Source organism: Arachis duranensis, chromosome 3 (assembly GCF_000817695.3).
Source record: "Arachis duranensis cultivar V14167 chromosome 3, aradu.V14167.gnm2.J7QH, whole genome shotgun sequence".
NCBI lineage: Eukaryota > Viridiplantae > Streptophyta > Magnoliopsida > Fabales > Fabaceae > Arachis > Arachis duranensis.
The window spans coordinates 77,043,621-77,068,854 of NC_029774.3; the positions used below are offsets into that span (position 1 = coordinate 77,043,621).

General features: G+C 35.3%; 1 protein-coding gene across 1 annotated transcript; it reads right to left on the reverse strand.

The window, feature by feature from the left end:
• Window positions 1-1,245: 1,245 nt before the first annotated feature.
• On the reverse strand, window positions 1,246-16,543 carry LOC107479574 (uncharacterized). Its single transcript, XM_052258339.1, has 10 exons — window positions 16,203-16,543; window positions 15,399-15,587; window positions 15,226-15,279; window positions 8,596-8,706; window positions 7,431-7,685; window positions 7,115-7,261; window positions 3,978-4,005; window positions 3,548-3,618; window positions 2,202-2,261; window positions 1,246-1,793 (listed from the first exon to the last, which is right to left on the reverse strand). Exons 1-10 carry the CDS (start codon window positions 16,416-16,418, stop codon window positions 1,725-1,727), a joined length of 1,200 nt encoding a protein of 399 aa, XP_052114299.1. The 5' UTR covers window positions 16,419-16,543; the 3' UTR covers window positions 1,246-1,724.
• Window positions 16,544-25,234: the final 8,691 nt, after the last annotated feature.

Sequence of the window (25,234 nt, forward strand, 5' to 3'; positions counted from 1 at the left end):
TTGTATAAGAGAATAATTAACCTTGGCTTGACAATGTTGCCTACAAGATCACTTCTTTGCTGCAGCAATAGCCAGTAAAGTCCTAATCTTCACAAACTGAAGTTAAAGTTTCTTCCAAATCTATCCAATATTTATTCTTGAGCAAAGCCTGAAACAGGACGATAGGAATAATAGTCTACCTCAGGGTTGTTGTCTGGAACTGGATCATGCCTTGAGTCTGGAGAGGGAGAAGTGTTGGTTTACTAATCTCTTTTAGATCCTGGCTGAGTTTCATCAAGATCTGGTGTTAGACGAAGTTTCTTTCTAGTATACACTAATTTTTAGCAGTTTGAGTGGAAATTCTGCCTCAGTTGTTTTAAAGTCATCAATAAATTTAACTCAATCTGAATACTATCAATGAACTTTTCATCTTCAATTTTATTATATCTTAAATTTTTAATATACTAATGGATATATTAGAGTAACATGTATTATTCCCTAATGGTCATAATCATAATAATATATTCTTTAAAGAACAATATTTAAAATTGTGAAATTATGAACCTCTACTGTCTTTAATGTATCGAGTGTGTTTTTAAGAAAACTACTAATGTTTAATCTTGAGGTATAACAACAGTCTCATGTTGAAGTATAACTTTAAAATTATTTTCATATTAATTTTTTTTACTTAAAAATTAATGAATTTAAATATGTAAAATTATATATTAAATTTTTAATAATTTTATTTAATATTTAATTAAATCGATTGAACTCCGGTCGAACCCCGGTCGAACCACTGAACCAGTAAACCAGTCGCCTTACCGGTTCATTGACTGGTCCGGTTCTCGCAACCTTAATAATAATCACCACTTCAATATCTCATACTAATAGAAATATATTAATATTATATATTAATACTTATATACTAACACCCAGAGAGAATAAAATAGAATTTATAATATTATAGTGCATGAAAGAAGAGAGAGGTAAGAATGTTTTGTTATTACTTGTGTATATTTTCTTTGCCTCAGTACATGTATTTATTGGCACATCATGTTTACGTTTCAAACTTTTTCATTCTAAGAATTTATTTCTTTTAACATAGGGAAAATGTACCACTCATAAATGGACATCCATCATCCTTATCTATCCATGTCACAACAATCTTTTCTATTTTTTTTCTTCGTTTTTTTTTTTTATTTTTTGTCCCACTTGAAAAGTTTAAAGTGAGAAATCACACTTTATCTAATAATTAAGAGAAAAAAATTAAGATCTATTCCCTTGAATTTCCAAGCTTATCCACCAAAATACATGTATGTTAGGAGAGGAAGTTAAGAACCAAAAGAAAATCTACACGAAAAAACATACAAGAGTCAGCGTCCATGTCCAAGTATCAGAGACATTGGCTAGGTGATGAATGAGATTAAACAAAGAAAGAAAGACCCCTAATTCATTTTTGTATTATTTTTTACATATTAATGTGTACTTTCCCTAATGTGTATTGAAAACAAAACAATGCTTGCGCAAACCGATAAAAAATTGGCCGAGAAAGGTTCTGAGTTGTTTCGGACTAATCATGTATCTCATCTTTCACGGACTCCAGATTGGAGCATTCTCCTAAAACAAACAGACAGAAAGAAACAATGCATGTCTAAAGTATAACCAGCAACTTTATGAAAATTTACTCCTTGAATATGCCAAGTTCTCAACTCCTGTGAACCCCCAACTTGGAGCATTAATTTCGACTAAACATTGAATCGAAAAAGCATCACATCTCCTTCTTGTACAATGTAGTCTTTACCTTCGGATCTCAGCTGCAAACAAAGTAATTCCTCAAAAAAAGTAATATTCCCACAAAAAAGAAAAGAAAAGAAAATATTATAGTAATATTCAATAAAAATCTCTCTTGGAACCCTATCATATATCTTTCCAAATCTTTGTAAACCACATGCAATTCTCTTTGTTACCTTTAATATCTTCCATCAATTTCCACAAGTGGTTTGCAGCCATGATTGATTTCTTGTTAATTAATAGTTGATTGCTAAACCACTTGATTTAAGGCATATTGAACAAAAACCAGACTGGTAAATTAATAAATAACATTTGTAATATTGTGCCTTTATAGTAATCAAACAGAATATAATATGGTATGTGCATTTCTTAATAAATCTGAAGTGATGTGCATGCATGTAAAACAAAACCTACTAAAATAAGCAACTCACAAGTCCTTTCTCTCTTGCAGCAGCTAGTGAACCAGCAGCAACAAAATCATCATAAGCCACCTAATTAAAGTAAAAATTATGAAGGTTAATGCAGTACAACAAAATAGAGAAAACTGATTGTTGGTGTGAAATCTAATTTCATATGTGCAATGAATAGATATAATTGGTTGTTGTTTAAAACAATACATACTCACATCCTCATCATACACGAGTTTTCCTCCAACAACAAATTTTAATTGGTCTTCACAATATTGAATTCAGTTCATGTTACATGCGTTTTGAGCCATATAAAAACACTCCTAAATAAAATATGGAAAGGATCTTGCTGTGCATTCTGGACGCAGCAACAAGAATAAAAATGCTAAATGTGTTGCTGATTCTTAACTAATTAGGAGCTCGTTCCTCTTATAGTTAATACTGTGTATTCATGGTTAGGTAGACACACTAGACTCACATTTTACTCCATATAGTTAGTATCTGTATGTATGAAATTAGTTATTTACATCAAATTAATACAAACAAGATTACATAGATTAGAGGTTGTTCTGCCTTACATCCAAAGTTCAAAACGGAAAGTTTAGACAATAATTTAAGAATCTTATTATTAAAGTTTGTCAAATTTAATCCATTCAAGTAGCATACTACGTTTTCAGAAAAAGTCTAGGGAGCCAACATTATTTCAGCCAACTAATTTTAAAAATCAGCCAAAAAGAAATGAACATAAAGAAAGGAATTTCCAAAATTAGTCAGGATAAAAACATTCGAAACTCACGTAAAAAAACATTTGAAAGTGGACAAAATAAAACTAATCTAAGCTATAGAATTTAGGATTTTGGGTTTAGAATTTAGGAGTTAGGTTAAGAATATAGAATTTAGGGTTTAGGGTTTAAAATGTAAGGATTAGAATTTAGGTTTCCGAATTTAGGATTTAGGATTTAAGGTTTAGAGTTTAGGATTTAGGGTGATCAGAGACAGTGGCAGCCAGTGGCGGCAGAGGGGCTGCAGCAAAGGTGGTGGTTCTGGGTGATTTTGTGGTGTTGGAAAGGAGAAGAAGTGAGAAGGGGTAAAAAAAGAGAAAGAAAAAACAGAAAAGAGTAGCCTAATGTGCAAGCATTTTGCGTTAATGCAGGATCAAGGAAGGGCCGCTCCCAAATTTAAAAAAAAAAAAAGGAGTGTCAATGAGTTGGTTGGTTTGTTTGTTGGTTGAAATTGGTTGATAGGATATTGGCTCCCTAGTTGGATTGTTTTAATATATATTTTTTTTAAGCTCAAAATAGTTTCTATGCCAAGTCATATGCTATTATATTATATGAACAGAAGTTAAATATTACATCCTTGATGCTTACTGTTTCTGCTCGAATGAAGCCCTTCTCAAAGTCGGAATGAATTACTCCAGCAGCTTGAGGTGCAGTCATTCCTATTACAAGAAAAGCTTAGAACTCAGAACAGACAAATCTAAGTATAAGATAGTTGTTTTTTTCTTTCCTTTTTTTTTTTACTATTATTGGTCAATCAATCTTACTATGTCACAAATATGGATGGGTCATGAATCTTAAAAAAGAATGGGCATAAACAATAATATGCAGGCATCACACCTGGGAAGACGACATCTGTTCATTACCCATCAAAAGATCAAAAATTCCATGCTAATAATAATAACCTACTTAAGTTAATATACAGCCAATCTCCTAAGCATGTTTTCAGAAAAGGATGAAATTCAATGAGGAAATAATTAACTACTGAACAATGTAAAAGCCAAATTACAGCGAAACTAACCTGCAAGTATTGTCCATGCTTTTGTCTCCTGTATAGGCATCAGATAAACAAGATCATTTTTGACAATAAAATATGATGTGATACGTAATCAAATCTTTCACCGACACTTCATCGAGTGAAGAAAGTTGTTAAACCCTAAACTCCATGTACTATAAATGTTAAGAATGTACAATAGAAATTGTTAGATCAAATCTTGTTAAAGTTCAATTTTTATAAATTTTGGCACAAATAATCTTCATAATATGCAAATATATTAAACAGTAGAAAACTTTGGAATGAAAAATCTATTTATAGTTATTCAATAGTGTATCTAGTGGATAAGCAGTGGAAGAAGGACGTAGTGGATGTCAAGAAGGTGGGAGATCGGATCATCTCTATCAAATTTGTGGTGGAGGGAGGTGTTTTCCATGTGATTAGCGTCTATGCACCGCAAGTGGATTCGAACGAACAACACAAGATAAGGTTTTGGGAGGATCTAGAGAGTTTAGTTCAAGGCATACCTTTGGGAGATAAGATTTTCTTAGGAAGAGATTTAAATGGCCATGTTGGGAGAGAAGTGACTGGATATGGGAGTATTCACGGAGGCCATGGTTTCGAGGTGATCAATGACAAGGGTAAAACTATTTTGGACTTTTCCTCAACCTTTGATCTTCTCATCGCAAATACATGTTTTTAAAAGAGAGACGAACATCTTATAACCTATAAGAGTGGCATGACAAGCTCTCAAATCGACTTCTTCTTGTTGAGGAGAGTCGACCGGAAATTTTGCATTAACTGTAAAATTATCCCGAGAGAGAGTTTGACAACACAACATAGGGTGCTCATAATGAATTTTCGCGTTGAGCAAAAGTTGAGGAAAAGACATCATACGAAAAACCCAAGGACGAGGTGGTGACGGATGAAAGGTGAGGAACAAAGAAGCTTCCTAAGACGGGTAGGAGAAGAGACAAAGTGGGATGAAAATGGAAGCGCGGAAGAGATGTGGAGGGAGATGGCAGAAGTTATTAGAAGAACAGCAAAAGAAAGTTTTGGTGAATTTAAAGGAATAGGACCAAGAGACAAGAAGTCTTTGTGGTAGAATGCGAGTATACAAGAAAAGATAAAGATAAAAAGGGAATGCTTTAAAGAGTGGTCTTTATGCCGCAATGCAGATAACTGGGAAAAATATAAGGTGGCTAAGAAAAAGACAAAAGTGGCTGTAAGTGAAATAAGAACAAGAGCATATGAGGGTCTCTACCAATCTTTGGACACGAAAGAATGAGAAAAAGGTATATATAGAATCGCAAAGAGCCGGAAAAGAAGAACGAGAGATTTGGATCAGGTTAAGTGCATAAAGAATAAGGATGGAGAGGTGTTGGCTCAAGAGGAGAAGATTAATGAAAGGTGGAAGAGCTACTTCTACGAGTTATTTAATAAGGGACAGAAGACTCTTCCGAGCCTTGGTCGATTATGCACAAGGGAAGAAGATCAAAACTTTGACTACTATCGAAGGATTTGAGACTTCGAGATAAAAGAGGCTCTAAAGCAGATGAAAAATGACAGGGCAGTAGGATCTGATAATATCCCGATTGAGGTTTAAAAGGGTCTTGGAGAAAAATGCATCAACTGGTTAACCAAGCTTTTTAACGAGATTTTAAGGTCAAAGAAGATGCTTGATGAGTGGAGAAAGAGCACCTTGGTACCTATTTACAAGAATAAGGGGGATATACAAAGTTGCGGAAATTATAGAGGAATTAAGCTTATGAATCATACTATGAAGTTATGGGAAAGGGTGATAGAACGAATGTTGAGAAAAGAGACACAAGTAACAGAGAACCAATTTGGATTTATGTCAAGCAGATCTACCACTGAAGCGATATACCTATTAAAAATGATTATGGAGATGTATCGTAGTAATAAAAGGGATCTACATATGGTGTTTATTGATTTGGAAAAAGCGTATGATAGAGTACCAAGAGAGGTCTTATGAAAGGTTTTAGAAAAGATGAGAGTAAGAATAGCATATATTCGGGCAATTAAAGACATGTATGATGGGGCTACAACTAGTAAGAAGACTTAAGGTGGTGTGACAGAGGAATTCCCTATTGGTATAGGATTGCACCAGGGATCATCCTTAAGTCTATACCTTTTCACATTAGTCTTGGAAGTACTCACAGAGCACATCCAAGAGCCTGTGCCATGGTGCATGCTTTTTGCCGATGATATCGTCCTTATGGGAGAGTCAAGAGAAGACCTAAATAAGAAGTTGGAGTTATGGAGAGATGCTTTAGAAGTGTATGGTCTGCGCATAAGCCGTAGCAAGACGGAATATATGGAATGTAAGTTCAGTCTGAGAAGGAAAAACCCCAATATAGAGATGAAGATTGGAGAAAACATCCTACAAAAAGTTAAAAGTTTTAAGTATCTTGAGTGCATCATACAGTATAATGGAGAGATTGAACAGGATGTAAATCATAGAATCCAAGCAGGTTGAACAGGATGTAAATCATAGAATCCAAGCAGGTTGGTCAAAATGGCGGAGTGCATCTGGTTTTATATGCGAGAAAAAAGTGCTTCTAAAACTTAAAGGTAAATTCTATCGCACCGCTATAAGAACGGCTATGCTGTATGGTATGGAATGTTGGGCGGTTAAAGGGGAGCACGAACATAAGTTGAGTGTGGCAGAGATGAAGATGTTGAGATGGATGAGTGGTCATACGCGATTGGATAAAATAAGGAATAAAGATATAAGGGAGAGAGTTGGAGTAGCACCCATTGTGGAAAAGATGGTTGAATCGTGTCTCAGGTGATTTGGACATGTGAGAAGAAGACCGATAGAACATCCAGGTAGGAGGGTGGATGAGATGGAAGATGGACAAAGGGCGAAAGACAGAGAAAAACCTAAGAAGACCATCCATGAGGTGGTCAAACGAGATCTACATGTAAACAGTCTCTTTGTAGACATGATACATAACAGAATACAATAGCGTCGTTTGATTCATGTAGCCGACCCCACTTAGTGGGACAAGGCTTTGTTGCTGTTGTTGTATTCAATAGTGTATCTATATCATGCAGCGCACATGCACACACACCCATATCATTTACTAGGATAATCAATACTACAATTCTCTTTAAAACTTTTTGACCTTTCCTCGTACCTTTTCACCAGAAGTAAAATAAGTTCGTAACCCCAGCAGACCATAAGTTGCCCTAATTAGGTTCCCAAGACCACTTCCACTAACACCGAGCGAATTCAAATATTCTTGTCTTTCTTCCATTGGTAGTTCAGTCAGCTCGGCCTCAACCTGAAAGAACAAGTAATGTACTTTGGTATATGTGGTGATAACAAGAACAGCAACAACTGTCTTTCAATATAAGGAATTACAACCTACACAAACCACGACTCTAGAAAATGTATATTATACGAAGTCCCATGAAAACCACAAGGAAAGTTGCCTTTCCAAAGGTGTATACCTGTGCCGAAACAGTTACGATTCCCGACTGCAGCTCAGATGCAACTTTTGTGACTTCCTTCACATAATTATTGTCTGCAGCATCAGATAGATCAGATTCTGCAACATTTGCTACATATATAACAGGTTTCATGGTGAGCAAGCAGAGATGCTTTACAGCATCCCTTTCATAATCCGTTAAGGTCACAGATCGTGCAGGTTTTCCATCCAAGAGTGCCTCACGAATCTTTTCCAGTGCAGACTTTTCTGCCTCTTCCTATATCAAGAATTTAAAAATCAGCTAGATTTTACTTCAAGTCTTCAACAGAGAAATAAAACAACTAAGGAGAAGACCAGTAAAACAATATGCCTATGTTGGGAGAAAAACAAGGGTGGGGGTACTGTGGGCCAATTTGAGGGTGGGACAGGCTTAACATAAACTGTTAGTCACAAGGTAGTTAGTAGGAAACATAAATAGAAGGGAGACAAAGAAGCAAGGAATTCAATTGGAAAATATTACAGAGTAGTTAGAATCTCTTTTGAGTTTTCCTCAATCATTGTATTCAGGTTAGCAGAATCCGGTTGATCTAAGAAACATCCCAAAATACACCATTTCTTATTATCTTTTGTTTATTTTTCACTATAATCCAAGCCAGTTTCTTCAGGACATCTTAGTTAAATCAGTGGAATCCATCAATAAAATAAATAAAATCGGAAGCAACTGTGCATGGATGAGCATATGAACTGCCAGAAACAAAGCATTGACAATAGCAACCATCCCAAAGGAAAATAATATAATAATTTCATCTAAAAAAAAAGAAGTTATTATTATGAGAACTCATATTATACGGGACATTGTAACTACATATCCATATCTACCATTGAATAGGATTTAGATGAAGTCCACATTCTATCTGATAGTGGACCATAGATGAGCTGGCATGGTGTTCCATGTTAAATGAGCACAAGGGACATTTCTTCAACAATGTTTAACACAACAAAGCCATTTTCCACTATACTTCAATGTTCTTGTAGTACTAACAAAATCAAGATAATAATCCTGAATTGTACCTTCCAAATGCAATGAAAAGGGGAACATATCACAATCAAATATTTTTTTTATCGAAAAAGGAACACATTCAAAGGAAGGCAGTATAATTGGGCAGAATGATAGCTAGTCAGCTGACCTGGTCCAAATCTGCAAAAACAAGCTCCAAGTTGATAACATCAATATCAGATTTTGGATCAACTTTACCATTCACATGAACTATATCATTGTCTTCAAAACATCGAACAACCTAATGTAACAATCAATAGATCCATGATAATATAAGAAACAAGGGAATCAAGATTGTGATAGCAAGTCTGTAACTACAAATATATATACCAGGGAGGGGACGGGGAATCCTCGTTTCATAACAGTTTCAACAGAAATACAAAGAAACTAGGAGACAGAAATGAGTTTGGAGAAGTAGATACCAAGTTGGAAAAAATGCCTCTAGGGACAAAATTTCCCATTTTCTGTTGACCCAAAAACTAGGGACAGTAGGAATAAGACAGAAAACTTCTTTATTTTGTCTATATCTTAGTGTTTCATATATTTTCTTTCTTAAGACACTTACCAAACATGGTATAAGGGATCATACTTCAAATGAAAAGGGCGGCCAGGTAAAAAGCATCACATGATATGCAGGATTTTAGAGGGTCGCAGGATTTAGAAAAGGATCGCACCCAAAGTGTGTAGTGCAGGTAGCCTAAACTGATGCAAGCTATTACATACCATGAGATTTTATGTGCACACTTAATCATATGTATTAAATGGTTCAAAGCTTGTATATCATTTTAATTCGGAGAAGCGAAAATCATTGGTTACTATGTAAAGGTTCAACTAATGAGATACCTTTACTGAAGGCAAAAGATTTCTGGGACAATAAGAGCAGAAAGAAATTTTGAAAATGGTGGAGGATTGTGAGATATATTTTCAAAATATATGAAAAGTCATGTTCAAAAAATTGCATCTGTTCATGAGGTTGTAACTCATTAAAAGAGTTGCATTTTCTCAAAGGGATGTTTCTCTTCATGAATATGCATCCGTATTCATGCATGTACTTAAGCATATGTGCCTCTAAATAGGACGTCAACATATTTTTTATGCGCAGAGAGAGGAAAAAAATTATCATTCTATAGAATATCATTGGTGTAAAGCTTGATTGCGTGAGTACCAAAACAAATCAAGTGCTCTTCCTTGTTATCTTGCACGAGTTTGCCAGAAACTCATTTTGCACCCTCGGTTTGGATTGGCGAGAGGTGAATTAAGTCTAAAGGAAAATGTGTGTAATACATGCCTTGAAGAGTTGCACTATTCTCTTACTTAATTAATCTTCCTATTGCAGATTATGTACCACCATTCTCATCTTCAAGGCTTCAACAAATTCCAAGATTCTCAATCCAAGTTCTCACAATTATGAGTAACAATTAGTTGCCGCCATACTTTCTATGGCATATGCCGGCTCATAGCCGAAGGGTAAAAACTGCCATCAGGTTATGACGGGGTGGTGTTGAAGTAAATGATCTAAATGGCAGATACATTAAAAAATTATAAATTGTATACAAATAAAAACTAAGATAATCTACAAGATATAAATAAAACTGCTAAAAATTATATCTAACTACTAACAACTAATACTTTATCAAGAATAATATGAAACTATATATCCACATTATAACAATCAATATTAAAGATTAAAACTACTATCAATTATCAAAATAAGAATGTTAATATAAACGAAGCAGCAGAAACAAATTGAGGATTTAGAATACAGAAAAAAATTGAGCAGTTAGAATTAAAAAAAAAGGAGATTTGAATGGAAAAACAAAAACTTGAGGGGTTCAAAATATAAAGAGAAGGAAGCATCTTGGATATGCAGATTCACGACAACGTTTAACGTTGTTGCCATCCTGCACATGTCATGGAGCCATCATCATCAATGTTTCGTGCCACTATTGCGTTCTTTTGCTTCGTCACCATGGTCTTCCTTTTTAGAACACTTGATACATGTTCAAGAGGGCATTTTCGTCATTTTAGAGACAAGGTGCGGAATGATGTTAGAAGAATTACACTATGCCGGTCTTGAACGTCAAGAAAACCAAGAGTTCGTATAAAAAACAGTGGTGCTGAAATTGCAGCACTCATAAGGCCCATTAGGCTAAGAACAGGTTTCTTAGAGGCCTAATAGGAAAATATTTATCTATCTTTTTGTGTTTCCGTTGTGTCTTTTCTTGTTCATTCATATTCATTCTTATTTTTCTTACAAGTTTCTTAGTTGTTACTTCTCCACTAATCGCCAAATTGACTAAATCCTCATTTGAATAATGGTAAAGTTCAACCTCATCTACAATTTCTTGGTTTAATCCAATCAAAAATCGCCCCATAAGAACTTTGAAACCCTTTTCAAAATTAATCTTGCACATTGAATACAGCAACTCTTTGTGGCACTCCTTTACTGATTTTGAACCTTGTTTCAACTTACAAAACTTTTCAAGAAACTCGTGGTATGATGATGACACAAATTGGTTCCTCATGATTTTCTTCATCTTCTCCCAGGTGCAAATTGGTCTACCATACCTTTTTATAGATCTTCCTAACTCATTTCACTTAGCTTCTACCAATCTAACGTTCTTTTCCTCTGACAGAATGCAATACGTAAAAATTGACTATATCTTCCTTTCCCATTTGAAATATGTGTCGGCATTATTTTTCCTTTACAAGCAGGGATTTGCATCTTAAAAACCTTTCTCGCATATGAGATTCCTTCATCATCACTAATACCATCCTCAGTCCTCATTGATTCTGATTTGGAAACCTATAAAAATAATAATAAAGACCTCACAATACTATTCTCACGTGTATCGTGTTTGCACTTAATCCATGGCTTTGTCCATCATTTGAGCTAACCTATCGTCTATTTCCACTCTTGTATTGCTTTAACAAGTTGTACTTCAGAAATCAAGAAAAAAAAGAGACCAAACTAAGATAATCGTAATGATAAAAACTTTCATTTTGACAAAAAATTTCAGATTATGTGACAAACAAATTTAAAAAATACTAGAAAATTTTCTAAACCCAATTGATACCGCAGAAGAATTTGAAACAAATCTGAAATTTGGATACTTGGAAATTGAAAATCAACAACCTTTTAATTGTATGACATTCTTCCCTTCTTTTTTCCTTTTTTTTTGTACTGCACTTTTCATAAACAACACCTCTTCTTTTTTTTTTATTTACGATCTTTTTAATTCTCCTTTTTTTTTTCCATGCTTTTTTTCTTTGAATTTTCGAGATTTTTTTCGCTGAATATCACTCTAAAGTAAAATTGCAAAAATAAAAGATAAAATAAAGAAACTAGACACCGATCCTAGAACGTGTAGATAAATAAGATCATAGCTACGCCTTATAACTGATACTAAATGATAATGAACAAATATAAATGAACAAGGAAAGACACAGCGGAAACACAAAATGATAAATAAAGATTTTTCTATTAGGTCTCTAAGAAATCCGTTCTTAACAACTTAGGTCACCGGAAGGGTTTTTTTTCTCTACTAGACCTTCAAAAAACTTGTTTGACAACCTAGATCAAAGGGCTACAATTGAAAGAACGAACACTAAGAATTACCTTGGAGTGGATCCCTCAAATTTCTTCATGCAACAAGCAAGCAAATCACTCACTTCACTTGATCACACAATGCAAAACATGCATAACGCAACTCAGAAATTTTTATTCATCAAAAGTGATCAGATTGCTTCACAAAAGTGCTTAAATAGATCCCTAGCAGATTAACTTAAAAGTGGATCAAATCTTCCTGGAATAAAACAATAAAATCTGAAAAAAAATAAAAGATATGACTCCAAAATTAAATCTAACTAATTTAAATCAGATAAGATCTTATTTGATTAGATCAGATTTGATTTAGATATTAAACAATTTGGATCAGGCAGATCTACCACTGAAACGATATACCTATTAAGAAGGATGATAGAGAGGTATCGTAGTAATAAAAGAGATCTACATATGGTGTTTATTGATTTGGAAAAAGCATATGAGAGAGTACCAAGAGAGGTTTTATGGAAGGTTTTAGAAAAGAGGAGAGTAAGGATCACATATATTCGTGCAATTAAAGACATGTATGATGGGGCCACAACTAGTGTGAAGACTTACGATGGTGACAAAGGAATTTCTCATTGGTATAGGATTACACCAAGGATCATCCTTAAATCCATACCTTTTAACATTAGTCTTAGAAGTACTCACAGAGCAAATTCAAGAGCATGTGTCATGGTGCATGCTTTTTGCCGATGATATCGTCCTTATGGAGAGTCAAGGGAAGACCTAAATAAGAAGTTGGAGTTATGGAGATAAGCTCTAGAAGTGTATAGTCTACGAATAAGCCGTAGCAAGACGGAATATATGGAATGTAAGTTCAGTCTGAGAAGGAAAAACCCTAATATAGAGGTGAAGATTGGAAAAAACATCCTATGAAAAGTTAAAAGTTTTAAGTATCTTGGGTGCATCATAAAGGATAATAGAGAGATTGAACAGGATGTAAATCATAGTATCTAAGCAGGTTGGTCAAAATGACGGAGTACATCTGGTTTTATATGCGACAAAAAAGTACCTTTAAAACTTAAAAGGTAAATTCTATCGTACCGCTATAAAACCGGTTATGCTTTATGGTACGGAGTGTCGGGCGGCTAAAGGGGAGTACGAACATAAGCTGAGTTAGAGTAACACCCATTGTGGAAAAGATAGTTGAATTGCGTCTCAGGTGATTTGGACATTTGAGTAGAAGACCGATAGAACATCCAGTCAGGAGGGTGAATGAGATGTAAAATGGACAAGGAGCAAAAGGCAGAGGAAGACCTAAGAAGACCATCCATGAGGTGGTCAAACGAGATTTACATGTAAACGGTCTTTCTGTAGACATGACACATGACAGAGCACAATGGCGTCGTTTGATTCATGTAGCCGACCCACATAGTGGGACAAGGCTTTGTTGTTGTTGTTGTTGTTGTTGTATTAAACACCTAATATATGATAATTAATTTAAAGCTGATTTGATCTATAAAGATTAGATCAGATTTGATTTAATTTTTAAACACCAAAAATACTACTAAACAAAATCAAAACCAAATCAAATCTTTTAACATCCCTAACAATAAATCAAATTTAAATATAACTAGATAATTTCGAATTTAATACCAAGTTTATGCTTCCCAGTGAATTTTAAAAGAACTCTTGGGTTTCTTAATGTCTTCATTTAGTCCAATGGGCCTTATGAGTACTGCAATTTCAGCTCCACTGTTTTTGAGACGGACTATTGGTCTCCTTGATATCCAAGATCGGCATAGTGTTATTTTTCTAGTATTTAGATCCTTGAACATGACAAGATTACCATTCTGCACCTTTGTCACTAAATGACAAAAATACCCTCCTGAACACATATCAACAATGGCATGTTGTCGACAATGATGTTGTTGGCATCACAAGTCTTCGTCTTTCTCAAGCAACAGAGAGGGAGAGTGAATGTAGAGAGGGTATGAAGAGGGAGAATATGAGCCAAAGAAAACTTTTCTTATAAAGGTTAGGCTTAGGTTTATTAAATGAAAAGACCCGGTAATTTAAAAAAAAATCCTAAAAAAACCCGCCATACTTGTATTAGACCGTCATGGCACCACCACCAAAGTGGCCACCATTTGCCAAACACCTTTTCTGCAACACCACATGCTTAAGATGGCAGCTAGCCCAAAAACCGCCATGCTGTAACACCATGGCAACAATTTTAAAACCCTACTTGCCGCCTTGTTAACATCAAGATTGGGAACTTAAAGGCTCAACCTGAAGAAGAACTCAGCAAGTTTGCAACAGCCGCATCAAGTGGCAAGATCTTCCAAACTTCAAGAATTTATGGAATTTGTAACATCCAAGAGCTGTTTTCTTAATTCTTCCTTAGGAAAAAGGTGTATTATTTAAACAGTTTGCATTGATAGGAACCTAAAATTGCTTAAGTCTACATTAGGAGGGAAACAGGGAAAGGTCAGGCCCAATGAATTGGTTTTGACGAGACCTAACTAGCGGTTGCTAAGTTGGCAGGAGGAATTGCAAGGAGAGGAGGATTTTGTGGAATCTAGATCATATTTCTATGAGTTTGAAAGAGCAAGGATCTTAAGTGTCAGATAATAAAGCTAAACTGGTGGTGGAACCTTGGCAGTGAGGTACTACAGCTACTAATCTCAATTGTATTCCACTAACATTAGTCCAACTGTGGTACTACAGCACTATCTTTTTATTGTATTAACTGTTTTGCCTTCTCTAATACCAATTCCTATCAATTTCAATGGAAAGATCCCTTAAGCTGCATAGGGGAAGCTGCAAGGCAGAAAAATTGTAATTTAGTAGGTTGTGGGGAATTACATAACTTCATTTCCATAAGGTGGTGTATGAACTCAAGTTACAGGTAGTAGAGATGCCTCGATTTCAGAAGCAGTCATGAGAGGGAATCAAAGGCAACAGCAGAACCAGTTCAATTAATATATACACTTGGGAATCAAACTGTCCTTTACAACTACCAGCAAGAAAATGAATGATCCGGTCTAGTCAACCTAGAACATAAGTGAGAATACTGTGTACAGCTAACTAACCGTTTCATTAAAAACAGAATATAAAACAAAAATAAAATTACAAAAGTACTGATGTAACAAAATTATGTGAAAAGATGATAGATAAACAAAACTAAGCAAGCAGACAAGAGATAAACACCTGAAGTATAGAGTCGACCTCACGAATATGCGACAGAAACTTATTACCCAGTCCCTGCAACAATTAAAGGTGCAGAAGAAATTAAACAATGCAACTGTGTAATGAGGAGGAAAGAATAAAAGAGAATGTGTTTACTAGCACCAAAACTAAATAAGAAGAAAAAATATAAATACCTCGCCTTGACTTGCACCCTTTACAAGCCCCGCAATATCCACAAATTCTATAGATGCAGGTACTGCTCGAACAGATTTACTAAGATTAGAAAGTACCTGGAGACGAGAATCTGGAACTGCAACAATCCCTACATTTGGCTCTATTGTACAAAAAGGAAAATTAGCAGCTTGAGCCTTTCCATTTTCAACCTAGACATACAAGAAGGATTGTATATTAAAATTTAAAATCGATATAAACTGACATTATTGCAGCACTAGGAAGTAGAGCTATATGCATGCAAAACATCACCACCACAATCAACCTAACATTAACCATAAATTAGAGAAAATAAAAGAGAAAGACCCAACGATATTTACCAACGATTTCATCTATAAAAGGCATAGTAATGATGAAGTTATTCCAAAAGTCCTTCTTTTTCAATAAAATGGAAACAAAGAAAAGAAACAGAAACAAGGTAACACAAATAAACATTTCACAAGACATCCGCCAGAAGGAGAGCAGCAGTAGCAGAGGGCTGTTGGAGGGATCTCTAATGGAGTCATTCTATTTGACACCAATCGTAGCCAATCATCAGCCATATGTTCGTAAATCAAATAAAGCTAGGACAGTTCATATCATTAGGAAAGCCCATCACAGAGTTAACTGTTATTAATCAAAAACCGTCATTCAATTCCTAGAAATGAACACTAAAGAAAATTCATATATGTTCTTTACTTCAACAGAAAAATATCCGTCTCTATCTCTCTCTGTCTATCTGGCTCACAAACGTTATCAAAATGAGAATGTGGCACATAGAGGCTTACAACAGCATTGAATAGAGTGGACTTGCCAACGTTGGGGAGGCCAACGATGCCGGCTCTAAGGCTCATACTTATCCTCGATGAAAAAGACGAGAACCTTCGTTGAGTCCCATAGAAGTGAGCGGTTCGGAGAAGAGTTTGATTTCGCAAGAAGTTTGACTTGAGTGGATGCAATAGAGTGGGAACAAGGTGAAGGTGACTGCAAGTCGCTCTTGCCATTGCTTGCGTTGCAGTTGCCGGAGGGAACGCACATTCAACGGATATGGATGCGGTGGATACATGCGCAGCTTCAACAGATAAATTCCAAGCTGGGACCCGAACAACCCACGAGTTGTGCCTTACCCCAGCAGGCCAGGTTAATAACCGGTTTGGTTTGGGTACAAATATAAAGCCGCATTTAACCCGTCATAGTTGTTTGGACTTTGGAGTGATGGATACCCACCCACTAATTCGGGTCATATTTTTTAAGTTGCCCGGCTCAACCTGGATCCGGGTCATATTTTGTCGGATTTGTGCCCATCTATTTTTATTGTTATGTTTCGAGTTGAGTTGGATCTTGTTTAGCTTTGTCTTTTTTAAATAAAACATATATTTTAGGATAAAGTTATAATAANAAATTTTATTAATTTATTATATAAGATTTATAAAATTAATTGATTTATTTTGAATTAATTTATGGTCAAGTCAAAATAGATTCAGTAAAATATTAGAGTCAAGTATCAGTCTAATTAAATCCAACTTATATATATTCCTAAATTTTGTTCATAGTTATTAGGTCTGAATCAATAATCAATTCGGTCAAGATATTGAATTATTGAGTCAATAATTCAATCCGTAGAATATTAAACCATTTAAATAATAATTAGTAAATATTATTATTAAAATATAATTTAATTTTAGATATATTATATATTTAAAAAATGCATATGCTAACAAATCTATTTATGAAATAAAAGAACTAGTATTATACTTATAAAAAATAAATTTTAATTGATTGGAATATTCAAACTTTAAAAAGTTATTTAAATTTCATAAACTATTCTTATTATTTTATGTCTCTATTCTCTATTATTTTATCTCCCTCTTTTCCTTTTCAACAATTGAAACTGAAAAGAAAAAATAAATAAATATTTTTTCTCTCCTCTTTTTCTCCCCCAACAATTGAAAATGAAAAGAGAAAAATAAATAAATAAATAAATAAATAAATAGGACGAATATTATAGTAGTTTCAAGTTATTTGGTAAATCAATAGTCAGTGATGGACCCAAAAAAATTTAGTAGTGGGGACAAAAATATAATAAAATTTAAATATAAATATATTTTTTTTACTTCTCACAATACTCAAAAGTTAAAGACTAATATTTATTTGAGTTCTATTTAAGTTAAGGACTAATCCATTGTGAATTTGAGTTCTATTTAAAAGTTTACAATTGGTCAGTAATGAGTTACTACACATACAGAGACGAAATTCGAACCCCCAATACTTACTTAAATGACCAATTCAAATTAGTTTAGATATATTTAAAATTTTAAATTAGAACTATTTATACATATTGATAAGAACTAAAAATATATACACAATTACTTATTGTAATATTTAAAATAAAGAAAATATAATTTCATACACACAGTATAATATTCAAAATAATGAAAAAAAATTTATAATGACTTTCTTTTTATTTTTAACATAACTAAATATTATTTTTCCATATATGTTCTTAAATAATTATTTTACTTTTTATTATCTCATATTTAATTGTTAAATTTATTTATTATAATTTTTATAGTATAAATAAATTTTTTAACCAAAATAATTACAGTATATTAAGATCTAGATATAATGTTTTTTATCTTAAATAATTTTTAAAAAATACTAATAATTTTAAGTTATATTTAATTAGAAAATTAAATTTCAATTTAAAATTATTAATTAATTAACTAATACAATAAAATTAATTATAACTATTTTTTAAGTTTATTTATTTATTTTTATACTAAGTCAAATTTAACAATATAATTATTATTGTGTTAAGTTTAACAAAATGTAACACCCTACCACACTAAACTTTACGCTTAAGTCGTAAAATAGAGGTGATGTGGTATTACGACCTCTAAAATGCAATGCGTACATATAATAGCAGAAGAATTATAATATGCTAGGAGCCTTGAAGAATAGAGGAAATAAAAAATCACGACATAAAAGTGTAACACTCAAGAAACGAGTTAACTTGTATGCTAAGAAAGCTATAGCTGTTAAGTGTAAAGTAACCCAAAACAAGAATAGAGAGTCAAAGATACAAAGTAACAAGCTCCTAACTCAGCCTGCAAAGTCAAGACTGGCCGTAGTGTACATAAACAAAATTCTGCCTCTCCATAAACTTCTAGGAGGATAAAAAAGAATAAGTTATGAAGAATGTGTTATGCGGAGAGAAAGCTAAGTACATATATATACATCTCTGTACAACAAAATAACCCAGTAACCACTTCGCTTCAGGAGCCCAGACGCCTAACGAGATGCCTCTCGACCTGCATCTAAAAAATAACAACATAGTACGGAATGAGAACCGGAGGTTCTCAGTATAGTAAAGGTGCCACACACATAATATACATGGTCCTGCGAATGCCAGAGGCAATCCTAGAACGCCGACACTCAGATTATAGAGCTTAAAGTATTAAACAAAAGCCATAAAAGGTGGTTTTCTAAAAGTATCTAAGATCTTTTAATCATTCAAGCCAAGTATCATACATGATCTTCCGTCTTGTCAACTTTACTTCACCTCCAAGTTATCCCCATTTCCTATCTTCATCTGATTATCAAGTTTAATACTACTATTTATGACTAAAGGAATGAAAATAGAGGTTTAGAAGTTTGAAATAGGTTTTAAAACTTCAAAAATCATGTTTGCTAGAACAGGTGCCACGCGTACGCATGGGAGTGTGAAAGTACAGCTCGTGCTCGCGTCCCTTGTCATGCGTGCGCGTGGGTGAAAACTTCCTGTCACGCGTGCGCGCAGGTCATGCGTACGCGTGGACATGCTTGCTAACCCCTTATGCGTGCGCATAGGACCAGTCGCATACGCATCGCCAAAATTCCGTACCACGCGTAGGCGTGGACATGTGTTCTGAAAAAAAGATCAACAGAGAGCTTCACAATCAGGGAAACCACCTGCATATTTACATATTCCTCACCAAATCTTCCGACGGGCATAACTCAAACATTTTAAATCGTTTTCTTCCGTTCTTCGAACGGCATAAACTTCACGAACCTAATTTCCATTTAAAACAAGTTATAATCAATTTGGGTTTTCATAAGCCAAGTTATAACCCGCCAAAGTTTAGCTCAAAACCAAAATTTTGCAAACAATTTCACACCTCATTTTCATTCAATAATTCCATTCCATTCATTTCCAAACCTATCCATACCAACTCGAAATGCCAACATCAATACTCAATAAACTCTACATCATTTCATCAACCACCATTCCATAACATTACACAATTTCTTATTTCATCAAATCCATCATGCTTTCTTTTATTATACTTGTAACCATATAATCAATAATTCAATAATGTATCCTTCTATCAATCATTTAGCAACAATTTCCACCATATAACCCAATCACCAAACCAAACCAAACATATTCACCAATCAAATTACTAACCATTATATATACACCTGCATTCCAGCTTATCCTATGGTCATCTAGCCTAAGTTTTCACAAAATATTATATATTAAATGCAAGAAACCTAAACCATACCTTGGCCGATTTTTCCACGTAGCGACCAAAGCAATTTAATTTAAACCATGACAGCCCCTTTTAGCTCAATAAACTCTAAGCTTAGCTTCCTCCAAGTTCCAATATTCACAATTTCAAACTCCAATTATTTATTCATAACCTAATACACATTTATAACATATATATACACAATTTAATACTCAAAGCTCAAATTCAATGAAATTAAAATAGAATTAAGGTATCCTCACCTTACCCAGACTTCACATAAGCAAGAGTGAACATTTTTCTCAAGCTAATTGGATCCTAAAATATCAGAAATTAAAGAAACTCAACATTCCTATTCAATTTTCAAAAATTTGGGGGAATAGGAGGCTGAGAGTGATTAAACAAGTTACCAATAAAATTTTTCCGTAGAAATATAAAGCTTGACGTGGTGGATGCATGGTCGCAAACGGTGCAGCGATCGGAGCTCGGACGGAGAAGTTACGGCGAGTTGAAGGTTGCCGTAAGGGTTTGGCGCTCTTTTCCCTTCCCTGGAGCTGAATGCTTTCAACTTGCTTCAGCTGAAATGAGGAGAAGAAGAAGCTTGGGTCCATTTAAAGCTCGGTTGGGCCCACGGCCCGGTTTGGGCTCGGTTCAATCGATTCGGCCTGTTCGGTCCAATCTTGGGCCGATTTCTTCGAAATTATTGTCAAAATTCTCGTTTCGATAAGCTCTATCCTAATTTAATATAATATTCACATTTCTAATCTTCTTTATTAAAAACTAATTTATTGACTAATTATCTACTAATTTAACGGGATTTACATCCTACCCACCTAACAAAGAATTTTGCCCTCAAAATTCAGATGTAGTTACCTGAAAAGAGATGCGAGTAGTTCTTCCGCATATCTGATTCGAGTTCCTAAGTGTGTTCCTCAATACCAGCTTGACTCCAGGCTACTTTTACATGTGATACTTCCTTCCTACGCAATCGTTTAACACTAGTGTCATCAATTCTCACTGGAATTACTGGAAGTGTTAGGCCTTCTCTCACTTGAATCGGTTCCGATTTTAGGACATGACTTGCGTCAGGAGTATACTTCCGAAGCTGTGACACATGAAATACATCGTCTAAGTTCAAAAGATATAGCGGTAAGGCAATCCTATAAGCCATCGGCCCAACTCTTCACAGGATCTCAAACGGTCCAATATAACGGGGATTCCGTTTCTTAGTCTTAATAGCTCTTTACACTCCAATAGTTGGTGTAACCTTTAGAAAGACATGCTCTCATTCTTAAAATTCCAAAGGCTTTCGCCTTTGATCAGCATAACTTTTCTGACGGCTCTGGGCTATAAGCATTTGGTTAAAAATCTTCTTTATCTGCTCAGTAGTTTCAGCTATCATCTCAGGCCTTAATAAGCTTTTTTTTTTTCAATTTCATACCAACATAGCAAAGATTGGCATTTCATGCCATACAGAGCCTCATATGGAGCCATTCCGATACTCGCATGGTAGCTATTATTATAAGCGAACTCTACTAATAGCATATATCGGTCCCGGCTCATCGGCTGGTCCAAGACACAAGCCCTTAACATTCCCTCCACGATTTGAATAGTTCTCTCTAATTGACCATCTATTTGAGGGTGATACGCAGTACTCAAACTCAACTGAGTTCCAAAAGCACGCTGAAAAGCTCCATAGAACCTTAATGTTAAACAAGGATCTCTGCCAGATATAATGGTAGAAGGAACGCCGTACAATCTGACAATCTCTTGGATGTACATTCGGGCCAATTCCTCCACTACACAACTTATTCGGATGGTGAGAAAATAAGCTGATTTTGTCAGTCGGTCCACAACCACCCAAATAGCATCACATCCAGTCCAGGTCCTAGGCAACCTCGTCACAAAATCTATTACGATACTTTCCCATTTCTATTGTGGAATCTCTAAAGGCTGGAGGGTTCCTGATAATCTCTGATGCTCAGTCTTAACCTTTTGACACGTTAAACATTTATATATATGCAATATCACATCATTTTTCATCCCTGGTTACCAGAACATCGCTTTCAGATCTTGATACATTTTAGTGCTTCCTGGATGAATTGAAAACATGCTCTTATGAGCTCCCGCCAAAATACTTTGTCGCAAATCTCTGACATCTAGCATAACAATCCGGTTCTTGAACCTCCACAAACCATCCTTACCTTTTGACACTCTTTATTGTCTTCCCTGTTCAATTGCTGGCAATACCTTATGTAATGCTTCACCATCTGGATGAGCCATTAGAAGGTCTGATTTAAAATCACTTGAAATCTGCAACTGACTCAAACACATAATTCCAGATTCTTTTCTAACTCAGAAGTTTAAACCTTGAAATGCCTTTAATAACTCTTCTTCTCACAACATCATCCAAGCTGCATATAAAAACTTTCGATTTAAGGCATCTGTCACAACGTTCGCTTTTCTTGGATGGTAATTTAATTCAAAATCATAGTCCTTTGGAAGCTCCATTCACGTCCTCTGACGCATATTTAACTCTTTACTGCTCAAAGAGATACTTCAAACTCTTATGGTCTGAGAAGACATGAAACTTAACGCCATATAGATAATGCCTCCAGGTTTTCAGAGCAAACACAACGGCAGTAAATTCTAAATCATGAGTCGGATAGTTCATCTCATGCGGTCTTAATTGCCGTGAGGCGTGTGATACAATATTTCGATGCTGCATCAGAGCGCACCCCAAACTCTTTTATGATGGATCACAGTACACTTCAAATGGTTCACTTGGCTCAGGCATTTTCAGCATGGGTGCAGTGATCAACCTTTGCTTCAATGCGTAAAAACTCTCTTCGCACTCAGGATTCCAGACAAAAGGCGTATCCTTCCTAGTCAGCTTAGTTAAAGGTAAGGTGAGCTGTGAAAATCCCTTAATGAATTTCCGATAATACCCCGCCAAACCTAGAAAACTTTTGATCTCTGTCACTGAAGTTGGTCTCTCCCATTTCATCACTGCTTCTACCTTAGCAGGATCCATGGCTATTCCCTACTTGCTCACTATGTGACTGAGAAACTTAACCTCACTCTTCCAAAACTTGCATTTAGATAACTTAGCGTACAACTTCCTGTCTTTCAAAATTTGCAGTACAGTTTGCAAGTGATCAGCATGCTCTTCCTTAGTTTTAGAGTAAACAAGAATATCATCAATGAAGACCATGACAAATTTGTTCAGGTACGGCTGGATGATCTTGTTCATATAATCCATGAGTACTACCAGAGCATTGGTCAATCCAAAAGACATCACCGTATATTCATAATAGCCATAACGTGTCCTGAAAGTAGTTTTCAGAATATCTTCATCTCTAACCCTTATCTATTTTAAACCTACATCACTCCAAACCGATCCACCCTTCTAAGTTAACTAAATATTACTCCGTCTTAACAACTAATAGCCTTCAACCAGTCATCGACTTGGGCTTTACAATTATCAATGTGCGTCATATATTACGACTGAATATCATATATTAATGATATACAAGGATGTCCAAAATTAAATTGCCAATTTATGGTTACCTCAAGTTTGAGAATTGGATTTAGTTGCATCCCAGTGTTTCCTATGTGAACAGTCTTGAGCCATATGCCCCGACTTCCCGCACTTGTAGCATTCACCTAGCCCGGCTCTATGCGGCTCATCTGAAGCAATCTCTCCATAGCCTTCCTGTAGTAATTTTCTGCGAATTGACTCTTCTAAACCAGTTCAGTGAAATTCGTTAACCTTTGTGGATACACATAGTTAAAGATGTCTCTCCTAAGACCTTTCTCATACTGGGCACACTTCCACTCCTCATAGTCGGCGAGATTTTCCTGACAAACTTTTGAGAGACGGCACAGGTTGTCGAATTCACGGGTATAGTCAGCAACAGACATATTCTTTTGCTTCAGTTGCATTAACTCCAACAGAAATATTTTCGGTAAAATTTTGTCTTGAATCTATTCCAAGGGACATCTGTTAACTCCATCTGAAAGGTATCACATAACTCCTGCTACTATTTCTGAGCATCTCCCTCCAACATGTGGGTCACTATTTCCACTGACTGTACTTCGGGAATGTGTTGAGTGTACAAAAACTTCTCCACGTCTTGAAAGCATCAATCAGCCTCCAACGCATTGGCATTTCCATTAAATTGAGCTAGACCACTCTTGAGAAAATCAGTAAGGGTCATGGACCTATAGTATTGACCTACATTGCTTGTACCAGCACCCGAGATTCCATCTCGAGGTCCTAGCATCGGTTCAGTCCTAGGATCTTCCCTCTAGGACATTGCTCGAATCCGCGAGATGACATTTGGTTCCAATTCACACCAAACAATTGATATTAAGGTGAGTGGTGGACGAAATTGTGATCACATCAATGTAGTATTCTTTATTGTTGTATGGAATCATTATTATAGCTCTTTGTTATGTGTGTACACAACTCCGTTCAACTAGCCAGCAAGTGTACTGGGTCATCCAAGTAATACCTTACGTGAGTAAGGGTCGATCCCACATAGATTGTTGGTATGAAGCAAGTTATGGTCACCTTGTAAATCTCAGTCAGGCAGATTCAAGTATAATTGGATTATTGGTTTAAATTTGATTAATGGAATAAATAGAAAATAAAGATAAATAAACTAAGATAGGAATACTTATGTAAATTAATATCACTGTTGTCAATGGCTACATCCCATCCTCTCAGTGAAAATGTTCCTATGCTCTGTCACAGCACGGCTAATCATTTGTCGGTTCTCAATCAGGTTGGAATAGAATCCCTTGATTCTTTTGCGTCTGTCACTAACGCCCAGCCTTCAAGAGTTTGAAGCTTGTCACAGTCATTCAATCCCAGAATTCTACTCGGAATACCATAGACAAGGTTTAGACTTTTCAGATTCTCATGAATGCCGCCATCAATTCTAGCTTATACCACAAAGATTCTGTTGGGGAATCTAAGAGATATGCGTCCGGTCTAAGGTAGAACGGAAGTGGTTGTCAGTCACGCGCGTTCATAGGTGAGAATGATGATGAGTGTCACGGATCATCACATTCATCAAATTGAAGTGCAACGTATATCTTGGAATAAGAATAAAAGAGAATTGAATAGAAAGTAATAGTAATTGTATTGAAGCTTGAGGTACAGCAGAGCTCCACACCCTTAATCTATGGTGTGTAGAAACTTCACCGTTGAAAATACATAAGTGAAAGGTTCAGGCATGGCCGAGAGGCCAGCCCCCTGAATGATCAAAAGACCGAATGGTCAAAAGATAACTAATACACGAGTA

Coding starts and splice junctions, on each gene's coding strand:
- LOC107479574 (XM_052258339.1), bottom strand. CDS start 16,418: ATGGCAAGAGCGACTTGCAGTCACCTTCACCTTGTTCCCACTCTATTG. Junction 8,707..15,225: donor AGGTCGACTCTATACTTCAG/GTGTTTATCTCT, acceptor TTGTTACATTAG/GTTGTTCGATGTTTTGAAGA. Junction 7,262..7,430: donor TCGTAACTGTTTCGGCACAG/GTATACACCTTT, acceptor TTGTTCTTTCAG/GTTGAGGCCGAGCTGACTGA.